Source organism: Pantherophis guttatus, chromosome 2, assembly GCF_059756535.1.
Source record: "Pantherophis guttatus breed Tessera chromosome 2, ASM5975653v1, whole genome shotgun sequence".
Classification (NCBI taxonomy): domain Eukaryota; kingdom Metazoa; phylum Chordata; class Lepidosauria; order Squamata; family Colubridae; genus Pantherophis; species Pantherophis guttatus.
The window spans coordinates 184,529,798-184,555,830 of record NC_142064.1 but is presented as its reverse complement, the minus strand read 5'-3'; the positions used below and the strand labels follow the sequence as shown (position 1 = coordinate 184,555,830).

The window sequence follows — 26,033 nt, the reverse complement described above, 5'->3', positions numbered from 1 at the left end:
CATGGAAATAATTGGAATATTCATGTTCATATTGATTAATATACAAAAAAGGTAGTTATATAACTAATTGATTTATATTAAAATGTTTAATTTATATTAAACAACTAATATTACATAATTAACCAATGTGAGGATGGATATAAAAATAGATGACAATGGGAAGGGGTATAATATAGAATAGAAGGGAAAAATTAAATTTGATTAAGATTAGAGATGAGGATGAAGGGTAATATTGCTTTTTTTACAAAAATAGATGAGGAATAAATATGGCAAAAAGGAAATATAGAAATTGTAAATTTAATTGAAATGACTAAACACTGTTTAAATTTATGAACCGGCCAAATACTCTGTTCAAAGAAAATACATTGTATGTTTGTATGTGTGTTTCTAATTATTGTTATTTATTCATATTTGTTCTCTTTTATTCTTTAAAGTTTAACAATTCATTCTTTATCTTAATATCTTTATATTTGTTTGGGGTTGGCTTTCTTCCCTTTCATCTTTTTTATGGTACAGCAATCTTTCTCCTCAAACCTATCACCTCTCTCTTTTCTTTCCTTCTTACTTTCTCTTCCCCCCCTCTTCTTCTCCTCCCTACTTCCTCTTCCTCTTCTTCTCCTCCTCTCTTCCTCCCTCTCTTACCCTCACTCCTACTCTAATTTCCCTTCCCTTCCTTCATCCCTCTCTATTGCTGTATCCTTTTATGCATATGGACTACTCAGAGGGCTGAAAAAGTTATTTCTGACTGATCCTCGCACTTTTGACCAGTCTTCGAACTTACGACTGTCCTCACATTTTATGTTTTTGCCCTATCTTGTCACCATGGTGAAGAGAAGCAGTTGTGAAATGAGTGACACATTGTTAAGAATGCTACAATGGGCATAAATGATGACCAGTCATAAGTGTGAAGACCGGTCAAAAGTGCGAGGACCTGTCAGAAATCACTTTTTTCAGCCCTCTGGGTAGTCCTTTTGTGCATATGGACTACTCAGAGGGCTGAAAAAGTTATTTTTGACTGGTCCTCGCACTTTTGACCAGTCCTCGAACTTACGACTGTCCTCACATTTTACGTTTTTGCCCTATCTTGTCACCATGGTGAAGAGAAGCAGTTGTGAAATGAGTGACATGGTTGTTAAGAATGCTGCATGGGCATAAATGTGAGGATGGTCATAAGTGTGAGGACCAGTCGAAAGTGCGAGGACCTGTCAGAAATGACTTTTTTCAGCCCTCTGAGTAGTCCCTATACACATAGCCATGGCCACCTGGTCACATGACCAGCTACCCACGCCCACCCAGTCACATGACCTCCAAGCCATGCCCACAAAATAAGCCACGCCCACAGAACCGGTAGTAAAAAAAATTAGAACCCACCCCTGGTTGGGGGTCACCACAACATGAGGAACTGTCTTAAAGGGTCGCGGCATTAGGAAGGTTGAGAACCACTGCTCTAGATGGTCTTGGCAAATGGTAGTTAGTAAAAATAGCCAAGGCAAGAAAGGTGGTCCATCTGGCCTCCTGGCTCTGCTCTAGAGAGGAGCTGTATTTACTTATAAGCAAATTTGCATCTGGAGCTTGGCTATTCTCAACCTGGATGGATTCCAGTCAGCCGTGCCCATTCCTCTCCCAGCTGGCATATGCGGCTGCGCCACTTGGCAGGCGACAGCCACTGCATGCATCTGGTGGTGGCATTTTTAGAAACACTCTAGCAGTGAATTCATCCAGCCATTTGGGAGAAGTTTCTTAATGTGGAAAGCATTTCTCTGCCGTAAGCACATTCTCCCTACCTCAACTGATGTCAGCACTGCAGATTTCCCACCCCTCCCCCCTTTCTCTTTGCTTATGTTGTTTGATAGATTCTCAAACTCGGCAAACTCTGAACAATCTGATTGCCGATTGGCCATGCTGGTGGGGTAATGGAAGCTGCAATTCAACAAAATCTGGAGAATCAAATTTTCATCTTTCAATTAGTATTACTGACATGTTACAAACTGGGCTGAGAAATAATTTAGAATCTCACTAGCAGGCATTTTTTTTGACAAGGATTCCCAGTAAAACACTCATAATAGGCTGTACCTGTGATCCTGAATGTCTTGATACATTCTAATCTGTCTGAGGAATCCTGATTCATTCACTGAAATTTTAGTCCACTCAGTTTATGTATTGGTTATATTTAAAGACCACCCAACTCTGAAACTACTCTGGTGACATCACCAGTTAAAAGCAGCAGCATTTCATAAAAATAAAATAAAATAAATCTCTGTATGAGAGGCTATACCTCCAACTTAAAATCACCCAGTCCCCTTAGCCCTTTTACCAAGGACTTCTCCCTTTGGATCAGCTTTAAGAAAACTAAAACAAAAATTTTTTTGGACCATCCCCTCCAAAACCCCAAATTACAACCATTACTAAATGTTGTGCTATTCATGAAATACAAGTAGTAGTTCCATAACTGCTTGCACATGGAGAAGATTTTAACAAGCAATCATCTTATTAAGTCAAAGCAGCCAAATCTCTAGGCATAAAATTTATTGGATAATGAGAAATATACAAAAAAATAATAGAGAACTTACTAATTAACCGCAGAGATATCCAAATAAAACCAACAGTCGACACGGCTGAATTAGTCAACAGTGCATGCATTAAAACAAGATTTTTGGTTTCAGCGCATTGCCAGGGCTCAATGCAGCATGCAGGTGGAGAGATCATTTGAGCCTCCTGCTTTAACTGTTTTTAGTCAGGGCCTCCTTGCATCTTTTATTGATGATGTTCAATTTTATAAACCTCAGAACGTAATTGAAAGCCAGCGTCTTGTCAAAACAGTTTTCTTAGTCAAAGAAAATGTCCCCCAGATTTGACATTTAGGCTATTTGTAGCTAATCCAATTGATGAAAACTAGACTGCAGTTTATCAATTGGACCACTATTATTATAGGTTTTTAAAGAAAGCAAGGGTCAATTTACTGGATGTTTTGGGCCACACCACAAAGTAGGGGCTGTCAGCCACACTATTGCATAAAACCCTTAGACTGTAGCTCACTGCATCCCATCTCCACTGAGGTTGATCTGTATGTTGGGATCTGAACTGAGTTCTACACACTCACGGCATATTTTACCCTCTTACAGTATGCCAGAGAACTCTTTGCAGAAGTTGGTTTTTAAACATAATAAAAAAAGTTAATCTAGTGTCACAAAACTCATATAAACATAAAACAATGTTTATTTAGTTCTTTTGCTTGTTAAGATTGAAATAAATACTAATTTAATAAGAGAGCTAAAGACAAATATAAGCATTAGTGCAAAATATACCAGAGCTCGATCAGTAATTTCTTTTTAACTGCAGTTTGCTTCTTTGACTCCTCTCTGTCTAGCATTTTATGCTTTAAGGCAACGCTATTATTTTGAATAGTTGCCCATTCAAAGACTGCAAATTAAAGAACAGTGTGTTATTTTTAAAAAGATGGTCCTTCAGTGCCATCTTGTGGCATACACACAAAACCAGAGTCTCTAGTTCTCAATGTGTGTGTTTGTGAGTGCACTGGTATGTGTGCACACACAGGGCTTCTTGTCAGTGTTGACTCCTGGCTGTAGAACTCCCTGGAGTTTTCTTGGCAAGATTGATTGATTTATCAAAATTGGACACTGCCCATCTCACTCATAGAACGACTCTGGGCAGTTTATAGGTAAAAGATTCAAAAGTGGCTTATAAACAAAAATATTTTTTATTTGGTCTATAATTGTGAACAATTAGCTTTATCATCTGCCCTCTATCCACCTATATTGACAGTAGAAATGAGGAAAATATATTTACTATACCATTTTTTCACTTTCTTCAGTACAGTAACAAACATTTAGTGTATTACAATCAAGCTGAATCAATCCAGTGCACGATGAAGTCCTCTTCTTCAAGGCCATGGGTGTAATCTAGTACACTGATCCAGTACAGTTGATACAGAATTTTTTTGATTAACCGGAAGTAATCTAGTTCTGAGAGAGATTAATTGGCCCAGTCACCCAATGCAATCATTCCCTACATAGGGGAGAACTAGAATCTGGGATGAAGCAAAGAAATCTATCTAAATAACACTGGCAAGAGGAACATATAAACGAATAATATAGACCCATCAATTAAAAAGGCATTTGGGAATTTGCCTCATTGCTTTTTCTGGAGACAATCTGTGGAAATGGTCATTTTTTATAATTCAAAAAGAACCAGTAATAAGGCTTATTATACACATTTATGTGTCTTTTAATTTATAAGATTTTCACAGTACTGGCATTCACATCTACTTTATCAAAGGTATAATATACAATATACTTATATATATATATATATTTATTAGTATTCTTCTAGTCCTCTCAGTTCTGTAGTGAACTGAGAAAAGAGATAGAAATGGCCAAAGATGGGGGATATTGGAATGTGCCTCACAGAATACGACAAGTGGTACAGCCTTCCAGCCTCAGAGCAAACAAGCACACTTTTTCCTCTTGTTCTAACCTGCTGCTCATTTGGCTTACTAGTTCAATGTAAAGTTTTGCCTAATGGAAGTCTCTTCTGTCAGAAGTCTTTTTGCAATATACTGCCTTTCTTTTTTCCTCACAGTCATGCTTCCTCCTTTCACTTAAAAAGATCATAAAAATGGAAATAGTCTTTTCTTCAAGATGTAAAGCACAGTGGCCAAAAACAAGGCAAGGGCAAGAAAGATGAGCAATTTATCAGTCAGCTCCCTGCGGTTATACTTTGTAATAAGCTTTCGCCCCAGCTGTATTGTTCCAGACATGGACTTAAACTCCTCATTGGCATCCAAGATAGTTCGTGAAGAATTAACTGAAAGATAAAATGTACATTTCAGTGGATTTGTTTCCAACGCATCTAGCAAAATAATCATATATTGTGGAAGCATCTTTTTGTGTCCCGTGAAAGAAAACATATCACATGCAGTTCACTGGGTAAATTGGCTTAAAGCTTCATATTTTAGATCTGGAGCCAGATGAAATCAATTCAAATGGCTCTCTTGTTATCTGATGACCATCTGATTGATATGTTACCATCTTGAAGAGGCCCATTCATAAAAGACTGAGATCAGAGTTGGCTCAAGTTCCAGAACCATTAAAACTTTCACCTCAGCCAAACTCTGCATCCCAACAGACCGTACTCTCCCTTAAGGCTGTTCACAAACACTTCAAAAAGGCAGATGTAAATAATTAAAACAGCAATGTATAAACATTCATAAGCATTTAGTTCAAGCAATCTGATCCATCTAAAACCAGATAAAAGCATGAAGTCTTTTAGGCCTACAGTTACAAACTAAGAGGGAAAGAGCCAACATAAACATATAGTGGAAGAGTTTGCTCAGTAAAACCACAGTTTCCCAAAGCACAGGAGAGTTAGCTTAATGCTTAACATCTTCTGTTGAAGCAAATAAAAATACTTTTTCTCCTAGTTGCCATTGTTAGGAGGTGAAAACTGGATGTACACACACACAACTCTTTATCACAAAACAAAATGACAAAGCATTAACCAGACAATCATTTTCTAGTCTAAGCAATGGCAAATCCAGATCTGACTCCCCAACCCCAGAATGGATTACAGCATATTCAAATAATCTCAAAGGCACCCTAAGGACCCTAAGGAAAGTGAGCAGGGGGTCCACAGTGATAACTTTTGCCTTGTGCTACATGTATTCCTTGTAATATGCATTTTTCATCTCTGAGATTTTCAGGTGATCTCCCATCCAAGTGCTAGCCAAGTCTAATTCTCTTTGGAATTAGCAAGATAGGCTAGGTGCTGCCTTCTTTTGAGGTCATCATCATAAACCAAGGTATTAAAATAACAGATTTATCTAGGGGGGAGAAAAAGGCGTGAATCACTTAAGTGGAAATCTAAGGGCAAGCCATTTTTCTCTCCAGTACTGTGCCGAACGGAATGGAATGGGATAGAGGAGAGGAGAGGAGAGGAGAGTTTATTTGGACAAGGGTGATTAGACACACAAAGAATTTGTCTCTGGTGCAGAAGCATTCATTTCTATTTAAACCAACTGGTTTTATGAATTCAATTGCCAAGAAAAGAAATGCTTGAATCTGACAGAATAAAAATACATCTTCTCAGTACATCTTGGTTGCACCAAATAACATTATTCCTTTAATCCTTGAACAAATATTCCTATATGTGACAGATTATTTAGGCCTTAATGAGAAAGTGGCAATGATTCTCTCACATAGAAAGCTGAATTCATAAACATCTCCAGTGAGAGGAAGGTACACAAGGCCTAATTCTCCTTGTTTCGTCCTCTCATCGAAGCACCCTATAAATGACTAAAGGTTAATGGTTCTGGGGAGGATATAGGGGTGGGGTGGGAAGAATCTGTTGCATCTGAAGACCAACTGTCCATCTTGAATTTATATCCAGATTATTTAGTTACCTAGAGATTGCATGGTTTCCTCACTTTGCTGAACCTGCTGAGACATCATTCTGCTAATTCCCATCAGGCTCTCTGTGATGTTACTTGCCCCCTCTGCCAGACTTTCCTTAGTAGACTTTCTAAAAGAGAAGAGAGAAAGAAATCCAGCATGGAGCTTCAAATTATATTCCTTTCTAGTTTCTTCTTCCAGGAGGACTATAGAAAAGATGGCATCACAACTGCATTCCAGTACAATTGCAAACATGCTTTAAATTACAGTTTCCTTGGGATGATGCGGAGAATTTGCCACTCCCTTCTGCTAAGATATTTTGCTCAATTATGATTCTAAACTATGTGGTTTCTGCATCAATCAGCTAACCAGGTTTATGCCTACATAGCTTCTAAAGCAGTTAGATGCTACCACGTGCTAAGTTTCTTAGGCTCCCTCAAGTCACACTTGACTTTTGGTGAACCCAGTACTGTCATCTTCCTGAACCTGATAGAGAAACCTAAGAGGAATAAGCTCTGGTTAGTAAAACCATCTCGCAATTAAGGAGTAAGGCTAAGTACAGAAGTAGAAAAACATCTTTTCAAAAGAGCAATGGAAACATATTTTTATATCATACCAAGATGTACATACTTGTCCATGAGGATACCAAATGTTGAGCTCAACTCAACTTTATTTGCATTAGAGCATGATCTGCATGACCCAGATTGTTCCAGCCTGAGTATGACCAACTAGCCATTTCCCGATAGTAGGAAAAAATTACTTTGTCATCTTGTCAGCCCCAAATCACTAGGAAGGCAACCTCTGTTTTTGTTTCTATAGGTCAAAAATAATGTTCTCCCATTTATGCCTGTTCAATCAGGGTTGTTCAGTTTGCCTGCTGCACTTCATTTCACTGCAGGCAAACCCTTCCATTCAAATTGGCTGCTGGGCAATGCCAGAGAAATACTTCCTCCTTTCAATCACTGGCAGCTGCCCTTGAGATAGCAATAGCAATAGCATTTATAGACTGCTTCATAATGCTTTACAGCCCTCTCTAAGCAGTTTACAGAGTCAGCATATTGCCCCCAACAATCTGGGTCCTCATTTTACCCAACCTCAGAAGCATGGAAGGCTGACTTAACCTTGAACCGGTGAGAACTGAACTGCCGAACTGCTGGCAGCCGGTGATCAGCAGAAGTGGCCTGCAGTACTGCATTCTAACCACTGCGTCAATATGGCTCTTTCATTTTGGACTGCTTAGTGACATACTGGCAAGACTTTTGCCTGTTGCCTTGTAGCCCAAATGATAAAATTTAGTTTTCTTTCTTTCTTTCTTTCTTTCTTTCTTTCTTTCTTTCTTTCTTTCTTTCTTTCTTTCTTTCTTTCTTTCTTTTCTTTCTTCCTTCTTTCTTTTTCTTTCTTTTTCTCCCTCCCTCCCTCTCTCTCTCGATCAGTAGACACAGAAAGGTTAAAAGACCAAAACGCATACAAAGATTCATTGATTGAAACCACGTACATGGCCTATTCACAGAAAAGACAATGATTTGCCTGATATGGGTGACAGGAGTAAAGAAGCAAAGGAATCCACCAAGTGGATAGTAGGCCATCACTATGGCCAAAATGAAGGGACTGAAATCTGAAAAGATGGTTCTTAAACTGTTTTCCTTTTCAGACAGTTTACAATAGGAGTAAATACCTTAGTGTGATTAATCTAAAGATAATTTTCTACTTGAGTGCTCAGAGTTTATGAAATGTTCCTGCTTGAATGTTATATGGTTTTAATGGAGGAATAAATTTAAGACGTAATAAATGTTAAATGAATCCATAATAATGAACAAATGTTAGCTACCACTGCAAGAATCCAGGATCTTCCCTTTGCAACATTATATAGCTTGATTAGAAAGGTAATTACAAATGTTGTAATCCTCACTTAATGTCCATTTGTTCAGCACTTTGAAATTATGAAGGTGCTGAATGGATGGTATTATGGCACATGCCTGAAGTTATAGTCACTCCAGCATCCCCGCGGTCACACATGATTGCAATCATCTGACCACCATTTGCAATCTTCTCTGCTGGCTTCCCCAGCATGTCAATAGAGGAATTATTTCCCCAGCAGGAAAGGTTGCATGCCTATGCCACCTGATAGGAGGACTCCCTCTGGTTTCTGGGGGCTGGCTGAAAAATATCCACACCAAAACTGAAGCATGATTTTAGCACGGAGGTGTTTGTAGCACAGGGAGTTTGCAGTCAGCCAGAAAGGGAGTCCTCGTGTCTCTGAAGGCTGGCTGAAAAAGAACTGTCCCAAAATTCAAGCAAGATTTTTGCATAGAGACTCCCTCTTATTTCTGGGGGCTGGCTGCAATACCCTATACTGCATATCAAAATTCTGCTTTTGAGGACAGACCTTTTTCAATTAAACTCTTTAAGAGCAAAAAAGCTGCTCACTACTCACTCCAATTACTACTGATCAACATTTTAATATTCAAGAATACTTTATAAATTAGTCCAAATATATGCAAACCAATGTAAAGTCATTCTTAATACTGCACAATTATTCAGCTTTCTTAGAAGCAAGATCTATCAAATCTAGTAGGAATTATTTCAAAGAGACCCAAAGGATTGAATTAAAAAAAAAAAAGACATAGCTACCAATATATGCACCAAGATATATATCCATTCCCCAAATAGATAAGATGCAAAGGAAGCCGTAAGCATGCATTAAGTACAGGGGCTGAAATCAGCAAGAGAGAACTTCAGCTGTCTGACTTCCCAGCAGGATCTCACAAAACTCATTGCAAATGAGAGCAGTATAGATTTATAATGGTTCACAGGAATGAATTTCTGAAATGGTATTTAGCAGGAAGTTGGGAATTTCTGTGCCAATTTTTGATAACAACGAAAAAGAATAATTACATACCTTTGTCGTAGAGGATCTCCTCCTCGCAGCAATTCATCTTTCTCAGAATTGTCAATTGCAATTTTGCAAGCTAGGTTTGCCTTACGCCAGGCTGTCTGATTGCTAAAATTAAAAATACACACCTTTGTATCACATACCAAGTTCCTTAGATATCTGACTCCATAAAACTAAAGCATTCAATTTGCCATTGGCTTAATTAACACTTTATTAGCCTTCCTGTTATATTAAAAACTGCATTATACATTTATTTTTCCATTTCTTTACATCTTATCAACACATAAGTAGTGTTCCTTAATTAGTGGTCTGTTTAACAGTGACAATATTTGGATATTTACAGCAATGGCAATGAGTTTTTATTGATTAGCCCTTGGGCCATATCAAAGTGCAAAGTTCCAGAAACAAATTATTACTAAAATTTGATAAAAGCAATTTAAAATACTTACTTAGAGAAATCAATGATTATTACCCAAACTTTTGGCAATCTTTATAATGATGTTTCTAGCACTAGATAGATAGCCTGAATCAAACTATTATTTTTCCATCAACTGATCAAAAGTTGCATTGCAATTCATAGCTAATTGTAGTAAAAGAGTATTGTAGGGAATTTTTTTTTCCATGAAAAGAAGGAAGAACTCACATTGTTGGAAGAAAGCCCCACTAAATTTAATGGAGATGTCTAGATATTGCTTTCTAGAGATCCCCATGCATAACAGGTTGAGTACCAGCTGCAAACAAAAATCAGTCCTGCTATCATAAATCTGTACTTTTAAGATTGAAAGGCACATCATTTATTTATCTGAGAAAGGAACACTAGGATACTTGATAGGGAGACAAACAAACAAACAGTTCTGGTCCATTGTTACTTCAAGTGATTCTCCAATCCCAACGTTTCACCCCATTTTACAGAGCTGAATTTTACCTTGATGTTTAATTGATAAATTGCTATGTGTAAGGCAACAAAGTAGAGATTCTTCCCCTGAACAAACATGCACAAGGTATTATTACTTTTCTTCAAACTTTTTTCCCTCATGAGTCCTTCTTGGATTGTGTCCAACTGAACTCCTCCTTCCTATCCATATGCCTTCCAAATCTGCTCTACAGGGTTGAAGAAACTTTTTGAGTACAGAAATTTGGGAGTACAGAAGAAAAGCAAAAAGCCATTGAATGCAGGTGATTACCTTTTTGTATAATAACCACTTATGGTTACATAAGGGCCTTGATTAATTTATTAATTAATTTAAGAAGTAGGGAGTTGCTTACAGAAAGGGAAGTATAGAACTGAAATATACAATCCATCAAATCTTGTGTGAAGGATAACTTTAGTACTTTCTGTATTCCAAACTTCCTATTCTGCAGACTCAGCTAATAAAACGTATTACATCATTGGTCTTGGTAACCTGAAATTTTTAACTGACCTGAGCATTTGCTTTTTATGGTTCTCTACTTCTTGGAGTAATACTTGTTTTTCTGATTCTTTATCTTGTTCCTTAGCCATCTGTTCAAGTTCCTAAAAAGAACCATAAACACACATTATTTATGAATACTTCTATATACAAAAAGGAAAATGCACAAATATAAAATGCCTTGATTGCAAATAAAATGTGATCGATTAGGGCTGTCAAATTTTTTCAGTGTTGCTATTCATTTTATTTACCCACTTTCAAGTGAAGGACCTATAAGAACATCTCTCTCAGTAGTAGTGTGCAGTCTGAATCACCTTTTGAATATCTAAATGGGATACTGCATACCCATTCCCACCTTTATACCAATGATCAAGAGCCATGGAATGTTTTAATCTCTCTCCTTATTTTACCCAGGAAACAAGTCAGTACACATCTTTGATTCTTAGATTATTTACAGAGCATAAACAGAACACCTGGTGTTCTTTAGTGGAGTTTGAGGGTAAGACAACTTCCTTACTTAGTAAATAGAATAAAACTAAAAGCCATATTTTATGCAGTCATAGGTGAATTGACAAGGCAATTCTTATGCAGAACCAGCTGATATGAAGAAAATATATACACATCCCCAATGGAAAACAATTACTAGCAAAACTAGATTCCGCATGATGTTCCTCTAATTAGAGGGCATTAACTTTTCCCATAAAAAGTTTCCCAGTAAAACTACTTTTGTTACTGTATTTTAATTGATTAAATCATTGTTCAGTACTGTTGAACTTTACAACATTGCCCCACATATGAAAAAAGGAGCCAACATTTGGTTAGTTTCCAGCATGTTTTTTTAAAAAAGAAATCAGCAACCAATAGTAATGTTCTAATAGTGGAACATCTTACATCAATTCGAAGTATGCTTGAGGTAAATTTGTTTATTCATTGAAATTTCCACTCTTCCCTCTCTACAACTGCTTTCCAAGTTCTGCATCCACTTCATCATATGTCTTTAACATATTGAGACTATGAATCATACTTTTAGATTATACTATAGTAATATAGTAATGTATAGATTGTATCTAACAGATATTCAGCATTATAAGATTTTCAAATGCACATAACTGAAGTAGCAGTAAAATAAATTCATCACATTTTCAACATTTTTACTATGAGCTCTGGCGAAACCAAGCTGTGTAACTTGTGGTCTTTGACCATTGCTGACAGATACAAATTCAAGAACGTTAAACTCCTTTAAAAAAACTTTTACAACAGCTTAGTGTTCAAGCAACAAGGAATTACATGCAGGTGAGTGCAAACATGTGAGAGCTGGAAGCTAGTAAAAACATCTATGAGTTTATTTTCAAAACATCACTAATATTTTGTCAATATTCCTTACTTGTATTCTGAGACGTAAATGGTGGAATTTTTCTTTTACTTTGGCATTCAATTCTGCAAGTGCACTTACAGGCCCTGTACAATCCCGGATGTCCTGAAAAACAAGAAATTCTAATGTCAGCCTAGAACCAGAAAGAATCTTAATGTATGGATTCTAGCCCATCCTCAACCATGGAATTCTACTGGGTGACTTTTAGTCGCCCTCTCAACCAGGGGTGAAATCTAGCAGGTTCTGACAGGTTCTGGGGAACCAGTAGCGGAAATTTTGAGTAGTTCAGAGAACTGGCAAATACCACCTCTGGCTGGCCCCAGAGTGGGGTGGGAATGAAGATTTTGCAATATCCTCCCCCCAGGAGTGGGGAGGGAATGGGGATTTTGCAGTAACCTTCCCCTGGATTGGGGAGGGAATGGGGATTTTGCAGTACCCTCCCCTTGCCACACCCACCAAGCCAGCCCACAGAACCGGTAGTAAAAAAATTTGAATTTCACCACTGCTCTCAACCCAGCTTATTACCCAGAGTTGTTTGTTGTGGGAAAACAGTAAGAAGACGGAGTGTAATGTATATCACTGTGAGTTCCCAGGGAAAAGGCAACAAAAATTTAACCAACACAACAGACACTTTTTGCACCGATGTTCTCTTGGAACATCTATATCTGGATCCTCAAAATGCAGCAGTTTCAGGAAGGCTGGATGATATATCAGTGGGATACTTTAAGTCAAGTATTTATTCTGGATTATTTTTTTTAAATAACCATTTGAAGGAGGGATGCTAGGTGAAATTACCATCACCCACCAGAGTAGGAAAAACAAACAGCTGACAAATTACAGCGTCCAAAGAAGCAATTGCCCAAATCTGGGGCCGCCGAAACGGTCAAGTGACCTGCAGTATTTATAACAGCACAGATCTTCATTAAGTTGAGCCAAACTGAGTGACCCCTCCAGCTACTTACTACAAGGCTGGCTGACGGATGCAGCTGAACCAACCTGTACTGGAGGGTCGACCATTGATAAAGAGAGACGGGCGGTTACGGGCTTATAAATAAATAAAAAAAATGCCCAGCGGTCACATCGTGAATGATGAAGCAACGGCGACGGGAACTATACCTGCACGGCGGCTTTAATCTCCAGGTCGAATTTGACAATCTCCTGATTGCAAACCCGGACCGGCACGTCACCGGCCGCCGCCATCTTGGGGCTAACTACGGCGAGCCAGAAGGAAGCCAAGCCAATTCGGAACGCGAGCGGACTTCGAGATCGAACGTCCACAAAGAGAAGTCATTGGCTGGCGTAGGCATGACGTATTCCTTTTTTCACGAAACGCTCCCGCCCCCGCCTCCCAGGTCTTCCAGCTGCGAAGGGTGGGCGAAGTGGTGCTGGACGTAAAGAGGAATTTCTCGAATTCTGCCACCTTTTTCCCAACAGTCGCGCTGACCTGAGTCTTTGCAGTCAGGAGAGGGAACAGTGTCTACTACAGTATGTTTAAGATTGCGGTGACGGTATTATTTGGAAACGACTTACTTCAGATTTTCCCTTGCTATAGTGCTTTTTATCTGATTACAACATGTAATGTTATTTATTGAGGTGTATAATTTGTACCACTATTCTTGCTGTCCTCCAAAGAGAGAAGAACTCGATATTTGAGTATGTGGTTTTTTTTTTTTTTTTTGCAGAAAGTTAAATTCCCCAGTATTTCCAGATGAAGTCATCCTAGATAGGAAAGGAGAACTCGACTGCAGGATTGCTGCGGAAATTGCATTGAATGAGCCATTAGTTTAAAATTATTTAATGGGCTCTTATACTTTTAAGATAGCCTCTTTACAGAAAGCCTAAATAAATAGCGTTACTTGATAATTTCTGAAGTTTTGAAATGTTTTACTCAAATTCAGACTTGATCTAAAATAGCCTAGCATATATAATATAGGTTCAGCTTATTTATCGTTTTCATTAGTTATAATTAGATTCTACAGAATTAAATTATTTAAGTAAATGCTGGGGTTTATTTAGTTTGGTTGTTGTTTTGGCTACTGATGCATTTCAATACCCTTTGTGCTTTCCCTTTTTGTGATAAGTAAAGTTATGTAAAAAAAAAATAAACCAAAGAAATTGAAGACATGAGATGAAAAAAATGGGTAAAACTATTCTATCATCACCCGCTTACAAAACACTTCTTTGCCTATTAAAATACTGTATATTAAGAAACTATTGAAGTTAAAACAAGTCTCTAAATATTCTATAAAAAACGAATGATTTCATCAAATATTAGGCACTTCTTCAAAAAGGAAAAAGGCATATGGCTAGAAACGAGCAGAAGATTACAAGTTTCCAATTATACTTAATATTTAACTAATTTTCTTGTAACAAAAAATAGCAAAACAGGGTTATATTATAAATAGGCAGATATTTATTCTTCAATTAGTTTTCTTATACCTGCATACTGTATTTTTATCTCCAGAGCAGATAAGTGATTTTCATCAGCTTGGGAATCATGTCAACTCATCAGGCAGGTAGTTTGTTTTCTTCAAGGCTGTTACCATCTGTAACAGGTTACAGGCTACTGTCTGTTTAATGTTTGCTTTATATTTTTATTTTATTAACTAAGATCCCCTCATAATATGTATGAATAAATCTTTACCTAAATCAAGCAGATGAATCATCCTTTCAGGGATCACCAAATAGCTCCAAAACTTTCATTGTACTCTGCATCTGTTCTCATTTATTGATTCATGTTACCTATTTTTTTCTCTGAATTGCAGCATTAGAATGTTGCTCAAAATATCTGTTTCCTCAAAACTCAGCTCTGGGATTGGTAACACCAAGCAATCTGTGGATTCCCACTTTCAATACCCACTCACGACATCTTGACTGAGATCACATGTTACAAAAACTCAAGATTTGGTTTACTAAATATATCATAATTGTATGGGATTGCATAAACCATGAACTACTATGTATAACCTATAATAGTTTGATGTTTCTATCAGGTGGTCCAGTAGATATTGATCCCCACAATTGTCAATTATGGCATTGGTCAACATAACACTTTTTAGTAAGAAAAAGTGTAGTCTAATCCTAACTCATCACATGCAGCATTCCTGACTCACAGTAAAGAAAATATCAGTCACTTCTGACATACTTTGGCTCATAATGTGGAACTAAAGACCAGTTTTTAAGTTCACTCATGCTCTGCTATAGAAGATAGAATCTCTATTCCAGATTTTGTAAACCAACATATTGCTGCCCACATCCCACAAAGTAGGAGATACGTGCAGTGTACCAAAACATATTCAGAATGTCTCTTTTTGGCCATGTGTGTTATGTGTGTATTCATCTCTGTAAGCAGTATATGTTCATGAGAAGGTCAACCATTTAATACAGATGTACCAAGGATACTAAGAAAAAAAAAATCCTGGTATTTTTGTGACAGCAATCTATGGGTAAAAATCACAAACATAAACACACTAAATGTACCACAATGTCAGAACTTCTCTTCACAATTTATTTTCAATTACAAAGGATGTTGCATACATTGATGAGTTTGTATGTGAACAGAAATGCTTGGGCTCAAGGATGACAGGAAAAAAAAACAAACCAATATTTTAATTGTGTCTCTTTTAAAAAAAGGAAAAATACACAACATTAAACATTATAAAAGTTGCAAACAGATCATGCTTTGAACAGGATATTTTTTTCTAAACAGAGACAAGACCTTCAATACATATCTCTGAGCTCCAGCTGGAAATGGACCACAGAACATAACAGCATTACAAACATAATCCTGGTAGAGGAAGGTCACAATAGTTTTTAATGTACTATTTTTACCTTTCAAAAACTTTGCTGGGTTTGTATATACTATCAGATTTGCTCCCCAATCTTAAACAGGTTTACAGAGGCATCCCATAATACAGTGAAACCTACTTCCAAGTAAGAATGCTTAAGACTGCAGCCTTAATTTTTAATCAGATTTTTAGTATATTTTAGGAAGGACAATTTAATTTGTAGAATATACTACAGTAACCAATGCTAAATATATTATTGTGAGACTAGTATTGCAGCAGCAGAAATTTCCATTATTCTTAGAAGCTAGAAATGATTTAAAAAAAATTTTTTTGAAGTTAGAAATAACTTCAGTCTTTCCATATTGAAACTTTCATGGCTAGAACAAATGTTTGAATCCGAACTTAAGGCAGATCCAATGAAATCAACCGGTAATCAAAATAATGTACTTTTAACTCTTAAGCAATAGATATTTAACATCTTTTATAGCTATTAAATTTTAAAATCATGTTTAAAAGAAATATATGTTTAATATACGAAAAATGCCAACAATATCTGAATGTACTAGATTAGAAGCTTGATGCCAAGAGGCAATTCAGAGCATTGGGATGAAGTATGACTTTTATACCACTGGAGTTAGTTCCTGATAAAATGGTTTTATATCTTTCTTACCGAGATTTAATTTAGGCTCAAACTTTCTATTTTAGAAAAAGTTAAGGCCACAGCCCTATATGCAACAGTATAGGAAATTCCATGTAAAATGGGATATTTTAAAGCATGTTTGTTTAGGATTAGGGAGTGACAAGTATATTCTTATGGAAGTTCCTAACATCTTAAGAGGCTAAAGCATTTCACTGCATGAACACTCTATCACCCAAAATAATGGAGTAAAATTAAACAGTATCCAATCAAGTTAGAATGCTTTGGAGGAAGTATATGCTAAAGTGCCATTTGTCAAAGCATTCAGTTTACTCTGGAAATAACCTAAGTATTATTGTGTAATGCCCTTACATGCCATGATTTATTAAAGAAATTGGATTAGTAATTGAATGAAATATAATTTGCTCAATCCCTCAGGTAAAAACAAACAAACAAAAAAAGCTGAAGACACTGCATTTTAGTGCAGTTTTCAGTCATACAAAATAGAGCTTTCCATCTGATAGCAGACTAAAATACATGATTTTACACCTAAAGCCTTACTTTAAAAAAAAAAAAGAAACGATGAGTAGACAGGAGTGAAATTCAGACCTCAAAGCCTAAACATTTGTACAATATCTTGTGACTGCACCTCAACAGAATTCAACAGGAAGACTGCTAAATGTCAAGGAACCGACTGGCTATACTATTTGTGCTGAAGGCAACTTGTAAGAAAACCCATGAAAAACAAGTAGGAGAATATTAATGCTTTAAAACTAGTCATATTTATAAGACTTACATAAGAGAAACCATACATCAGTTATTGACATTTGTGAATAAACAAGCAGATTTATTAACAAAGGCAAACATCAAAAAAGTGGTACAGACTTAAGTGAAACTCACACTGACAGTACGGTATTTGAGAAATGTCTGTTGCTTTTAAATTTAAGAGACCTTTAATCTGTTATAGAAGTTTTTGCTCTTTCTCCAGTACATTTCAACTTAAATTTAAAAATAAATTACCAACCAGACCACTGAAGTATGTATATCTTTGCCCAAGTCCTACAACAGTTTCACTGTTTGCACTGATGCCACAGTAGCATGAAAGAACCAGTTCTCAACTAGTCAAAAGACTAGTACTAATGAGCCCCAGAAAATTAAATACCAAGATTTACTCAATAAAAGAGGCAGAGAAGCTGTTGTTAAGAGATGTAGTGGAATTATTATAAAAACCCTATTTTCCAAGACCACTAAAAATTGGTCACCCTATGCCAGTACAAACTATTAATATAATTTTAAATCAGATCTATTTGAAGTTCCTTTATTATGCTTTAATTGTTGTTTGCTTCTAAAAGGGTTTAAGGAGTCCTGGGGAATGAAAAATAAACTTGGTTCTAATATACAAGTAAGGCACAATATAAAGCCACATCATAATCTGTCAATGGAGTAAGTGGATAAAGGACAAGAACCATACATGGTACAGAGCAAGTAGTTCATCATAGCCATTCAAAAATAGAAGTGTGGCACTCAGTTTCAGACTGACAATTTTTTAGCAAGAGCATGCTTTCAATGGAAATGAACTCTAAAATATCCAGTGTATGAAAGAGAATTTAGGACTTTTTAAAAAAAATGGATAATTGCTTTTGAGGGACATTAGAATATCCACAACATCTACGCTTAGAAAATGACCAAAGACTTCAATAAGATCCACATTCCATGTATGAAGTTTGAAAACCTTTAGAACTCTTCTAAAGATAATCAGCCAAAAATGCATGCCACAATTTCCCCAAACAAACATGAATATTTGGGTTTTAAAAATCTGTGATAATTATACACTAAACGTATATTTAATGACACTAGAGGAAGCAGATTGTTACTGGCATTAAAAGTACAACCATTTCTAGACTGTTTTAAATGCCACAGAGTCTCCTGGTTAAAATGTAAAGCTGCACAGCTTGCCAATGTCATCTTTACAATAAGATTAAACCAGCAAAGGTCTTAACTTTACTCTACATTTTACTGCCAGGTTTTATTTAGATCAAGTATCGCTGCAGCATTCTGACCAGTCCAGAGTTAGCAGCAAATGGCAGGAATCATATAAAATGCAATATCTTTTTTTCTTTTTTTAAACAAAGTGCTTTTCTAAGATATACATACATATATAAATAGATACAAAATAAAGTGTCACCATTAAAAAGCTCAACTATTTAAAAGCTTTTTGACTATAACTTAATACATAGAAAACACTGAAATGCAAGGGCATGGAATCCACTAAAAGGGTTCAAAGTCTTTTTTCATTGCTAGAACAAAATCATACCAGTTTTCAGACATGCACGCACGCACGCACACACACACATACAAGCTGCAAAAGCAGTATTAGCTCAGAGAAGACTGAGCTACAAAGGGGATATCATATCTTACTGTCAGTATAATCTTGCTAAATAAATCCTGATTAGAAAATATCTGTATTTTATTGTAGAATATATCTTTTTCATGCTATTCTGATTCAGAATTAGAATCTTAGCATGAACGGTATTTAAATGCCATTTACCAATGAAACTCAACACTATTCCAGTATATCACGGTAGATGGATATAAAATACTCAGAAGACAAAAGCTCCACACAAGTGTTAAGTCAGGCACATAACTGAGCAGCCAGTGTTATTTCGGCTGCAGTTTATCTTAAAAATCCTTTTGCTCCATTAGGACATGTAAATTTCTGGTGACATCTTACAAATACTTCAGATGTTTTTTTAAAAAAGTAAATGGCAATAAACAGTGATTTGAGAGACATAAAAAGAAAAAAAACTGTAGGATGGTACAACCTGTAGGTGGCATATAAATCAAATTAAAAAAAAAAAACTCTGTAGTGGTATATTGACGTTTTCTAATCTTTCAAACTAAAAAAAATGAGTATTAGGTTCCATTTAGGAATAATCCATTGAGATGCAACAACTGCATTACAAAATGTATGTAAAGAATTGGGGGGGGGGGAGGGGGAAATCCATGAGCTTTTTGCATTTTCTTGGAGCTACATCTAAATTATTTGGTATTTTAGTAAACAGTGTTACGTAGTCATCTATATCAAAAAAGGGGGAGGAAAGGCAATCATGAAACCATATAATGATTCTGTCTTAACATAAATAACTCTCTCCTTAAGAGATAAAGCTTTTCATTGGTACTTTAACACTGACTAAAAGCAAACTCTTGTGAGGCAAACTGCACACACATTTGTATTCCCCCAATCATAGAAACTATGAGTTAACAATAAGTCACATATAAGTTTGAAGAAGCTAGTTCAAATATCTGTACAAAAATATAAAATCTAGAAATTATTTTTTTTCCCGCCTGTGTTGATTCTTGGAAACATCACATGCACAATAATACAATTGGAAAAGTGGCAACTAAGGAATTAAATATTTGTAGGTTTTTTTTTTACATATATACATATTACAATAAAAATAATTTTATTTTGGTTGGTTGGAAGGAAGTATACTACAAGCTAAATTTTCTAATTCCCAAAATTGAAATCTGTTTTATCAATAGCTTACTAAAATCCAAATATATTAAAATTTCTACGATAAGTGCAGAAAACAAAAAAGGATTTACAGTCTTCTAGATGGCCAATTTATCTACTATGAACAAACTAGAGGATCAGCAAAATAATAATGTATGAATGCTCCTTCTGTAGATAATTGGACCCAAAGAGAGAAAGAAATTCACAGTTCAGTAAGATCCCTAACCCTGACCTTTAAGTTATTTTTCTTTTTATACATTCAGTACAGTATCATGTAAGCTGTGCAAAACTTTACTTAAACTGGCAGTTTGCCATTTCAGTTGCATTTGTCTTTGGTACAAAAATAAACAATCGCATTAATGTGCAAGTATTTGTTTTCTTCCGGCCAAGTACCGAAAATTATTTTTCTAGAGCCATCTTTTATACAATACATAGACTCTGTGGCATATCTACATTTTCAACATATTCCTATATACATTCAAAAATTTGTAAGAGCTGGAACAAATACATTAAAACCCATGAGACCATCTATATATCTTCTCTCCCATAGGAGTTTCTTCATCCTACAAAATGTTTACTATTCCATATTTATTCTTCCCCTTCCCTCCCTCCCTATTCAATACAAGGCACAAAGAGTATACGTTATTTCTTACTTGCACAGACATTTAAATACCGTATCAAGCTCAGAAAATTATATTTTTTTATACGGCACACTAGCTTTATTGCTAAGTGTGCTATTTACAAGTTAGGTTACAAAGAAAACTTATTGTTTAATTTAGAAGGAAAAAAGCAACAATTTTTGAAAAAAAAATCCTTGAGTTTACATTTTTTTAAAACTTAAAAAGCATAAACCTGCCAAAATGTTTGGCATTTTACTAGATTTTTTCTTTGCAAAAAACATTTTGCTCCTACATAAATTATATAATCTGGTCCTAGATAAACTTAATTTTAAAATAAACATGTAGCCATTACATTTATGCCAGAAGCAGATTTAGATCTACAAGGTTTATGCTCCAAAATGCCATTAAGCATTTTATATCATGCTTTCACTTACCTTACTACATTGTTATAAAAACAAAATCAAAAAAATAATGGAACTTAAAACTGTGTTTTATATAGCACTAAACTCACATGCAGACCAGAATTAATTCTACAATGTAAGTAGTTCATGATGCAGGCAGAGCTCTGATCAGTGTGATGGGATAAAATGATGTCTGTTAAATTTTTGATGTTGGTATTCGCAGCCCAACAAGTCCTCCTGTAGGATCTCCTTCTGCTGTTTTTTCTAAAACCTGGTTCACAAATTCTGAAGTTTGTCCAGATACCGGCTGTCCTGGAGAAATGAGTAAAAACACATCTTCAGAATATTACTAAGAATTTATGTGTCCCTTGCTCTTTATTACAAATTTAAGTTGTGCCAGTGTTAATAAGATCAAACATATTTTCATGTAAAGAATTTAAAATCTGATTCCACTCATCCAGAATAGTCTAAAAAGATGACCGATGAACAATGACAAGCTGAATATATATATGTAATACATGATAAAGTTGAGCAAGCAGCAAGATTGCAGAGAAGAATATAGAAGAAACTGACTGTAGTTGTTAGGTAACTTGAGGCTAGTTTAATCAATAATGAGGTCAGATAAATTTAGTACACATTGTTTATAACCTTCAAATCTATGTGTAGCGCTATACAATTTTTTATTAGGAAATCATAATCTAAATCAGAGTAAGTAGCTACATTCCTATATGCAGGCTTTTTGTTTTGCCTGGTATATATCCAACCCAAAGAGAAAGGTAAAAAAAAGTCAGTGAATAAATTATGAGACCACCCTACAGGGAGAGAGCTTAACTTTGGGGTCTTCTAATCAGCTTTCTTTAAATTAAAATCTGTACACTATGGACATTCTCTCAGTGTATACAAATGTAAATGACAGAAAAGAGAAAGAATAATTTTAAGACTGGTAATTGTTGATCTCTTGAATGAAAGGGAAGATATACATCAAGGGTAGAAGATGATGTGTGCTATCTCAGCAACCAGTTCCGAGTTTGGTTTGAATCTGTTGAGCTTGAAGAACTGGACACAGTCCTGCCGACTGTGAGCTCAGCCATCTGCTCTTTAGATCTGGCTTGTCAAAGGATCCTGGTGTGTGTGTGTATGGGTGTGTGTGTGTGTGTGTGTGTGTGTGTGTGTTATGATTGGGTTCTAGCAGTGCCATGGGAGTCTGAATGGGGAACAACAGGCTTATCTGAACCCTAGCAAAACTGAATCATATAGAGTTTGGTGCCTGCCAGTTTTAGGATTATGCCTTTGTAGCTTCATGCTTTGACCAGTTACATCCATTCCTGGATCATGCAGGGGCATGTGAGCAGTGCTCAGTGCTCACAGGTACTCATGCCCTAATCACTTCCAGATTGGATTACTGTAATGAGCTATACATGGGTGGGACTACCCCTGAAGAGTATCCAGAAGCTTCAACTGGTGCAAAGTGCAGTAATGTGGGCAGTTATGGGTACTAAAACAAATGTTACATATCTGCTCTGTGAGCTGCATTTTTGCCAGTCTGCTTTCGGATCCAATTCAAGATGCTGTATTTTGATCTTTAAAACTCTTTATGACATGGGGCCAGGTTATTTGAGGGACTGTCTCCAACAATTACATCTGCTCAACCCATCAAATCTGGCAAGGCAGACATCTTGCAGGTTCTGTTACTCAGGGAACTATATTTGGCAGGCCTGAGGAGGCAAGCCTTCTCTGCTATGGCTCCCTCCTTATAGAATGTTCTTCCCCCTGAAGTGATTCAGCTCCATCCTTCCTTTATTTTCTGGAACTCCCTCAAGACCTGGCTTTATCATCGGGTCTAGGGGGTCTCAAGAGGCCAGTGAGGTTTTGAGGTGGCGCAAATCTCTCGTGTGTTTATTATGACTATGCTTGATATTTATTATTTTAATACGTTTTTTGCTATATGCCACCCAGAGTCTCCTTTTATGAGATGGATGGCCATATAAATTTCATAAATTAGATAACTAAAATCAGTATTTTCAAAATTTAGAAATACTAAAGCGGGAGCACTATTTTGATTTTTTACTCCTTATAAATAATACTGTGTTTGTTGTTCACTTACCAAGAGTGTCTTTAATAAGTACATCAAGTTTCTGACTCATATTTGTTACTCTCTCATCTTTAGGACTCTGCACTCTGTTCACAATTTCTTGTTTGATAGAATTGATCACAAACAGTAAGTTATCTGCAAAGAGATCAAGCAATATAAGTCCTCCTTACTGCAATTTTTCTGAAAAGGAAGAATACATCTATTATGTAAAAGCAATTTTATACCATTCTTCCATCTGAAATTTCCATATTGATATAAAATAACTAATAAAACTACATTAATACTGAAGACAGAACTCATAAAAAGTAATACAGAAAAAAGGTAAACTGAAGATTGAAAGGTAGAAAAAACATTTAAAGAAAAAATCTTTGTATGTAACAAACAAATGGATGCCAGACAAGACTCTGGGGGACACCCTAAACTACAGTAGTGGCCAAAATTGTGGAAACCTTTTGGGAAAAGTGTATTTTTGAGGTTTGATGGCTAATAACACCACTTCTTTTGGAGTTTCAGGAAAGTCATATTCCACTGCTGGAATGGCCTGGGAATAGCCCAGACTTTAACCCAATTGAAAATCTATGGAGCCGGCTAAAGAAACTTGTTAGTCAGAAGCGGCCCAGCAATAAAACCCAGTTAATAGAAGCAATCATTCAATCTTGGTTTCACATTATAACAGCTGCAGAACTAAAAGGCTTGGTTCACTCCATGGGAAGACATTGTAAGGCTGTAATTCATGCTAAAGGTGACCCAACTAAGTATTAACTGACATGGTGATAATTTTTGTATATCACATTTTTTCTATGGTGATAATTTTTGTATATTTTCTATGTGTTTCATTTTTCTTCTTTATACTGTAACTGCTATTCTAATAGCAAATCCTTCATAAAAGTTATTGCATTACAGTCTTGATTAAATTATCTTTCCATTTATATATAATTTTATGGTACTACTCCCTCCCAAAAGTGGTGTTATTAGCTAGTTTTACAAAATACACTTTTCCCAAAAGGTTTCCACAATTTTGGCCACTACTGTACAATGCACTCTTCTCCCTAGTTTCTCATCAAGCAATGTGGCAAACATTTCAGATTGTTAAACCTTTTAATGTCTACAAAACCACAATAACTTTACCAAATACCTTGTGAATTATCCATATAGACCAGGTTTCAGATAATTATCATACTTCAAAACAGACAGTTTCATCAATCAGCACTCTTGAAAGATTTAATAAGGTATCCTAATTTTGATAAATTGAAACTGAGTACGTGTAGTACTTTCAAATACAAGACAGCTGTTTTTTTTCTTCTTACCATATTCAGTATTGAGTCCCCAAAGTTTAACTTTGTTGGCTTCATACTGAGCTTTCTTTTTCAGTCGGCAAGCCCTGTGATGTTGAGAAGGAAAAGAATTGAAGGTGAGATATTGTTCCTGTTGTTCAGACCACTCGTCACACAAATAATCAGAGGTTCAAAATATTAGATGTTACCAAGCAGTACACACAGACTATAATTTCTGATTCCAGCTCTCATTTCTCCTTTAGCTAATAAAATGATTCCTCTGTGATTATTTATTTATTAAACATGTTTCTATCCCATCACAATCAAGAGACTCTAAGGCATTTACATTTAGCAAATAATATAATTTAAAACATGTACAGTACAATCTTAAAAACCAACTGTCATAAATAGAAATAAAAAATGACATTAAAACAAATACTATAAAACAATACTATAAAAATTAAAAAAAAAACAAAATTGATAACAACTTATCATCAGTAATACATTTAAAAGTAAAGCATTTTAGCTATACACAGCAGGCAATTATGATCAGAGACTCTTCTAATGTGCTATGAGAGGTGTGAGGCAAGAGAGTAAGGGAGAATTTTAACTAAGGAAGTACGGAAGAATTTAATGCCCTCAGTCACCATGAGTTGGGCTGCCATATACATTTGTTAAATAAATTTGCATATGATTAGACTTAACCAAGCCATCAGATACAAATCTGTCACTTGCAGAATAACTTTTCCTTTTTCAATATATCAGTCTACAAATGCTTGTCAATAGGAATATAATAATAATTTATCAAATTTGTATACTACCCAATACTTAACTACCCAACTCTCGGTGGCTCACAACTATCAATATATATATATATTATATACATGCATGTATACAACCCAAGCATACAAACACAAAACATAAACAGGGAACAAACAGAATTGCTAATGCTATATTTATTCAGGAAATTCTTACCTAGAGGCAAGTTTATTTTTTTCTTTCCTTGATCTTGGTCTTGCTGTTAAAGGAAGTTCACTGACAGGGGTCAAATCGCTAATTACTTTATTCAGTTTCCTAAGTTCATTTCCAATTTGTAGCAGTTTTTTAGGGTTAGGTGTCAGATCTTCTACATCAGTCCTTCGTGACTTTTTAACAGCATATTTTCCTGTTTAAATATATACAATCATAATAGGTTGCAAATGTTCATTCAATTTGAATATACACATTTAAATTACAATGCTTATTGTACATTGGTGTTTATTTGCCAGCACTGTATCTCATATAATACAACTAAGAAGTCTATGTGAACTTTAAACAACTTACAAAACATGTTAGAAGTAATACTAGGCAAAAATAAATAAATACCATGCTGCAGGTGCACAACGTATAGTTAGAAAATCAGTAATACATCTGTTTATTTTAGATTATTTCACATTTAATTTAAAGCATTTTTGATAAATGTTGATGTAACTAATGACAATTGCTCTAACCAATAACATAAAAAGTATCATTTTCATTTCTCTCACCAAGTTTAATGTCTACAAATGCAGACCATTACAAGTAGTCCTTGACTTACAACCTTTCATTTAATGACCGTTCGAAGTTGTAACAGCACTGAAAAAAGTG

General features: G+C 35.7%; 2 protein-coding genes and 1 long non-coding RNA gene across 4 annotated transcripts in view; 1 reads left to right on the top strand and 2 right to left on the bottom strand.

The window, feature by feature from the left end:
- Positions 1-2,511: 2,511 nt before the first annotated feature.
- On the bottom strand, positions 2,512-13,350 carry BNIP1 (BCL2 interacting protein 1). 2 transcript variants are annotated; one of them, XM_034405453.3, is made up of 6 exons: positions 13,198-13,350; positions 12,094-12,186; positions 10,722-10,813; positions 9,307-9,408; positions 6,419-6,537; positions 2,512-4,824 (listed from the first exon to the last, which is right to left on the bottom strand). In XM_034405453.3, the coding sequence occupies exons 1-6, from the start codon at positions 13,279-13,281 to the stop codon at positions 4,628-4,630; spliced, it is 687 nt and encodes a 228-aa protein (XP_034261344.1). In that variant the 5' UTR covers positions 13,282-13,350; the 3' UTR covers positions 2,512-4,627. The 2 variants fall into 2 exon arrangements, with proteins under 2 accessions (XP_034261344.1, XP_060544552.1); XM_060688569.2 differs by lacking the exon at positions 13,198-13,350 and adding an exon at positions 13,078-13,152.
- A 43-nt stretch (positions 13,351-13,393) lies between these two features.
- LOC117657338 (uncharacterized) overlaps positions 13,394-26,033 on the top strand; it is a 17,365-nt gene continuing 4,725 nt past the window's right edge. Inside the window, exon 1 of the long non-coding RNA XR_004589103.2 lies at positions 13,394-13,566. This is a non-coding gene — a long non-coding RNA (uncharacterized LOC117657338). The remainder of the gene's footprint in view (positions 13,567-26,033) is intronic.
- Positions 19,969-26,033, bottom strand: part of CREBRF (CREB3 regulatory factor) — a 23,213-nt gene continuing 17,148 nt past the window's right edge. The window contains exons 6-9 of the mRNA XM_034405472.3: positions 25,383-25,572; positions 24,441-24,514; positions 23,146-23,268; positions 19,969-21,353 (exon numbers count right to left, since the gene is read on the bottom strand). Of these exons, the coding sequence (XP_034261363.1) occupies positions 21,238-21,353; positions 23,146-23,268; positions 24,441-24,514; positions 25,383-25,572 (503 nt within the window). The 3' untranslated portion in view covers positions 19,969-21,237. The remainder of the gene's footprint in view (positions 21,354-23,145; positions 23,269-24,440; positions 24,515-25,382; positions 25,573-26,033) is intronic.

Bases quoted from the DNA above. Each gene is read 5' to 3' on its own strand.
- BNIP1 (XM_034405453.3), bottom strand. From the start codon at position 13,281: ATGGCGGCGGCCGGTGACGTGCCGGTCCGGGTTTGCAATCAGGAGATT. The intron at 6,538-9,306 runs GTATGTAATTAT...CTTCTCTTTTAG, and splicing joins GGAGATCCTCTACGACAAAG to AAAGTCTACTAAGGAAAGTC. The intron at 4,825-6,418 runs GTAACTAAATAA...TTTATCTTTCAG, and splicing joins GGAAACCATGCAATCTCTAG to TTAATTCTTCACGAACTATC.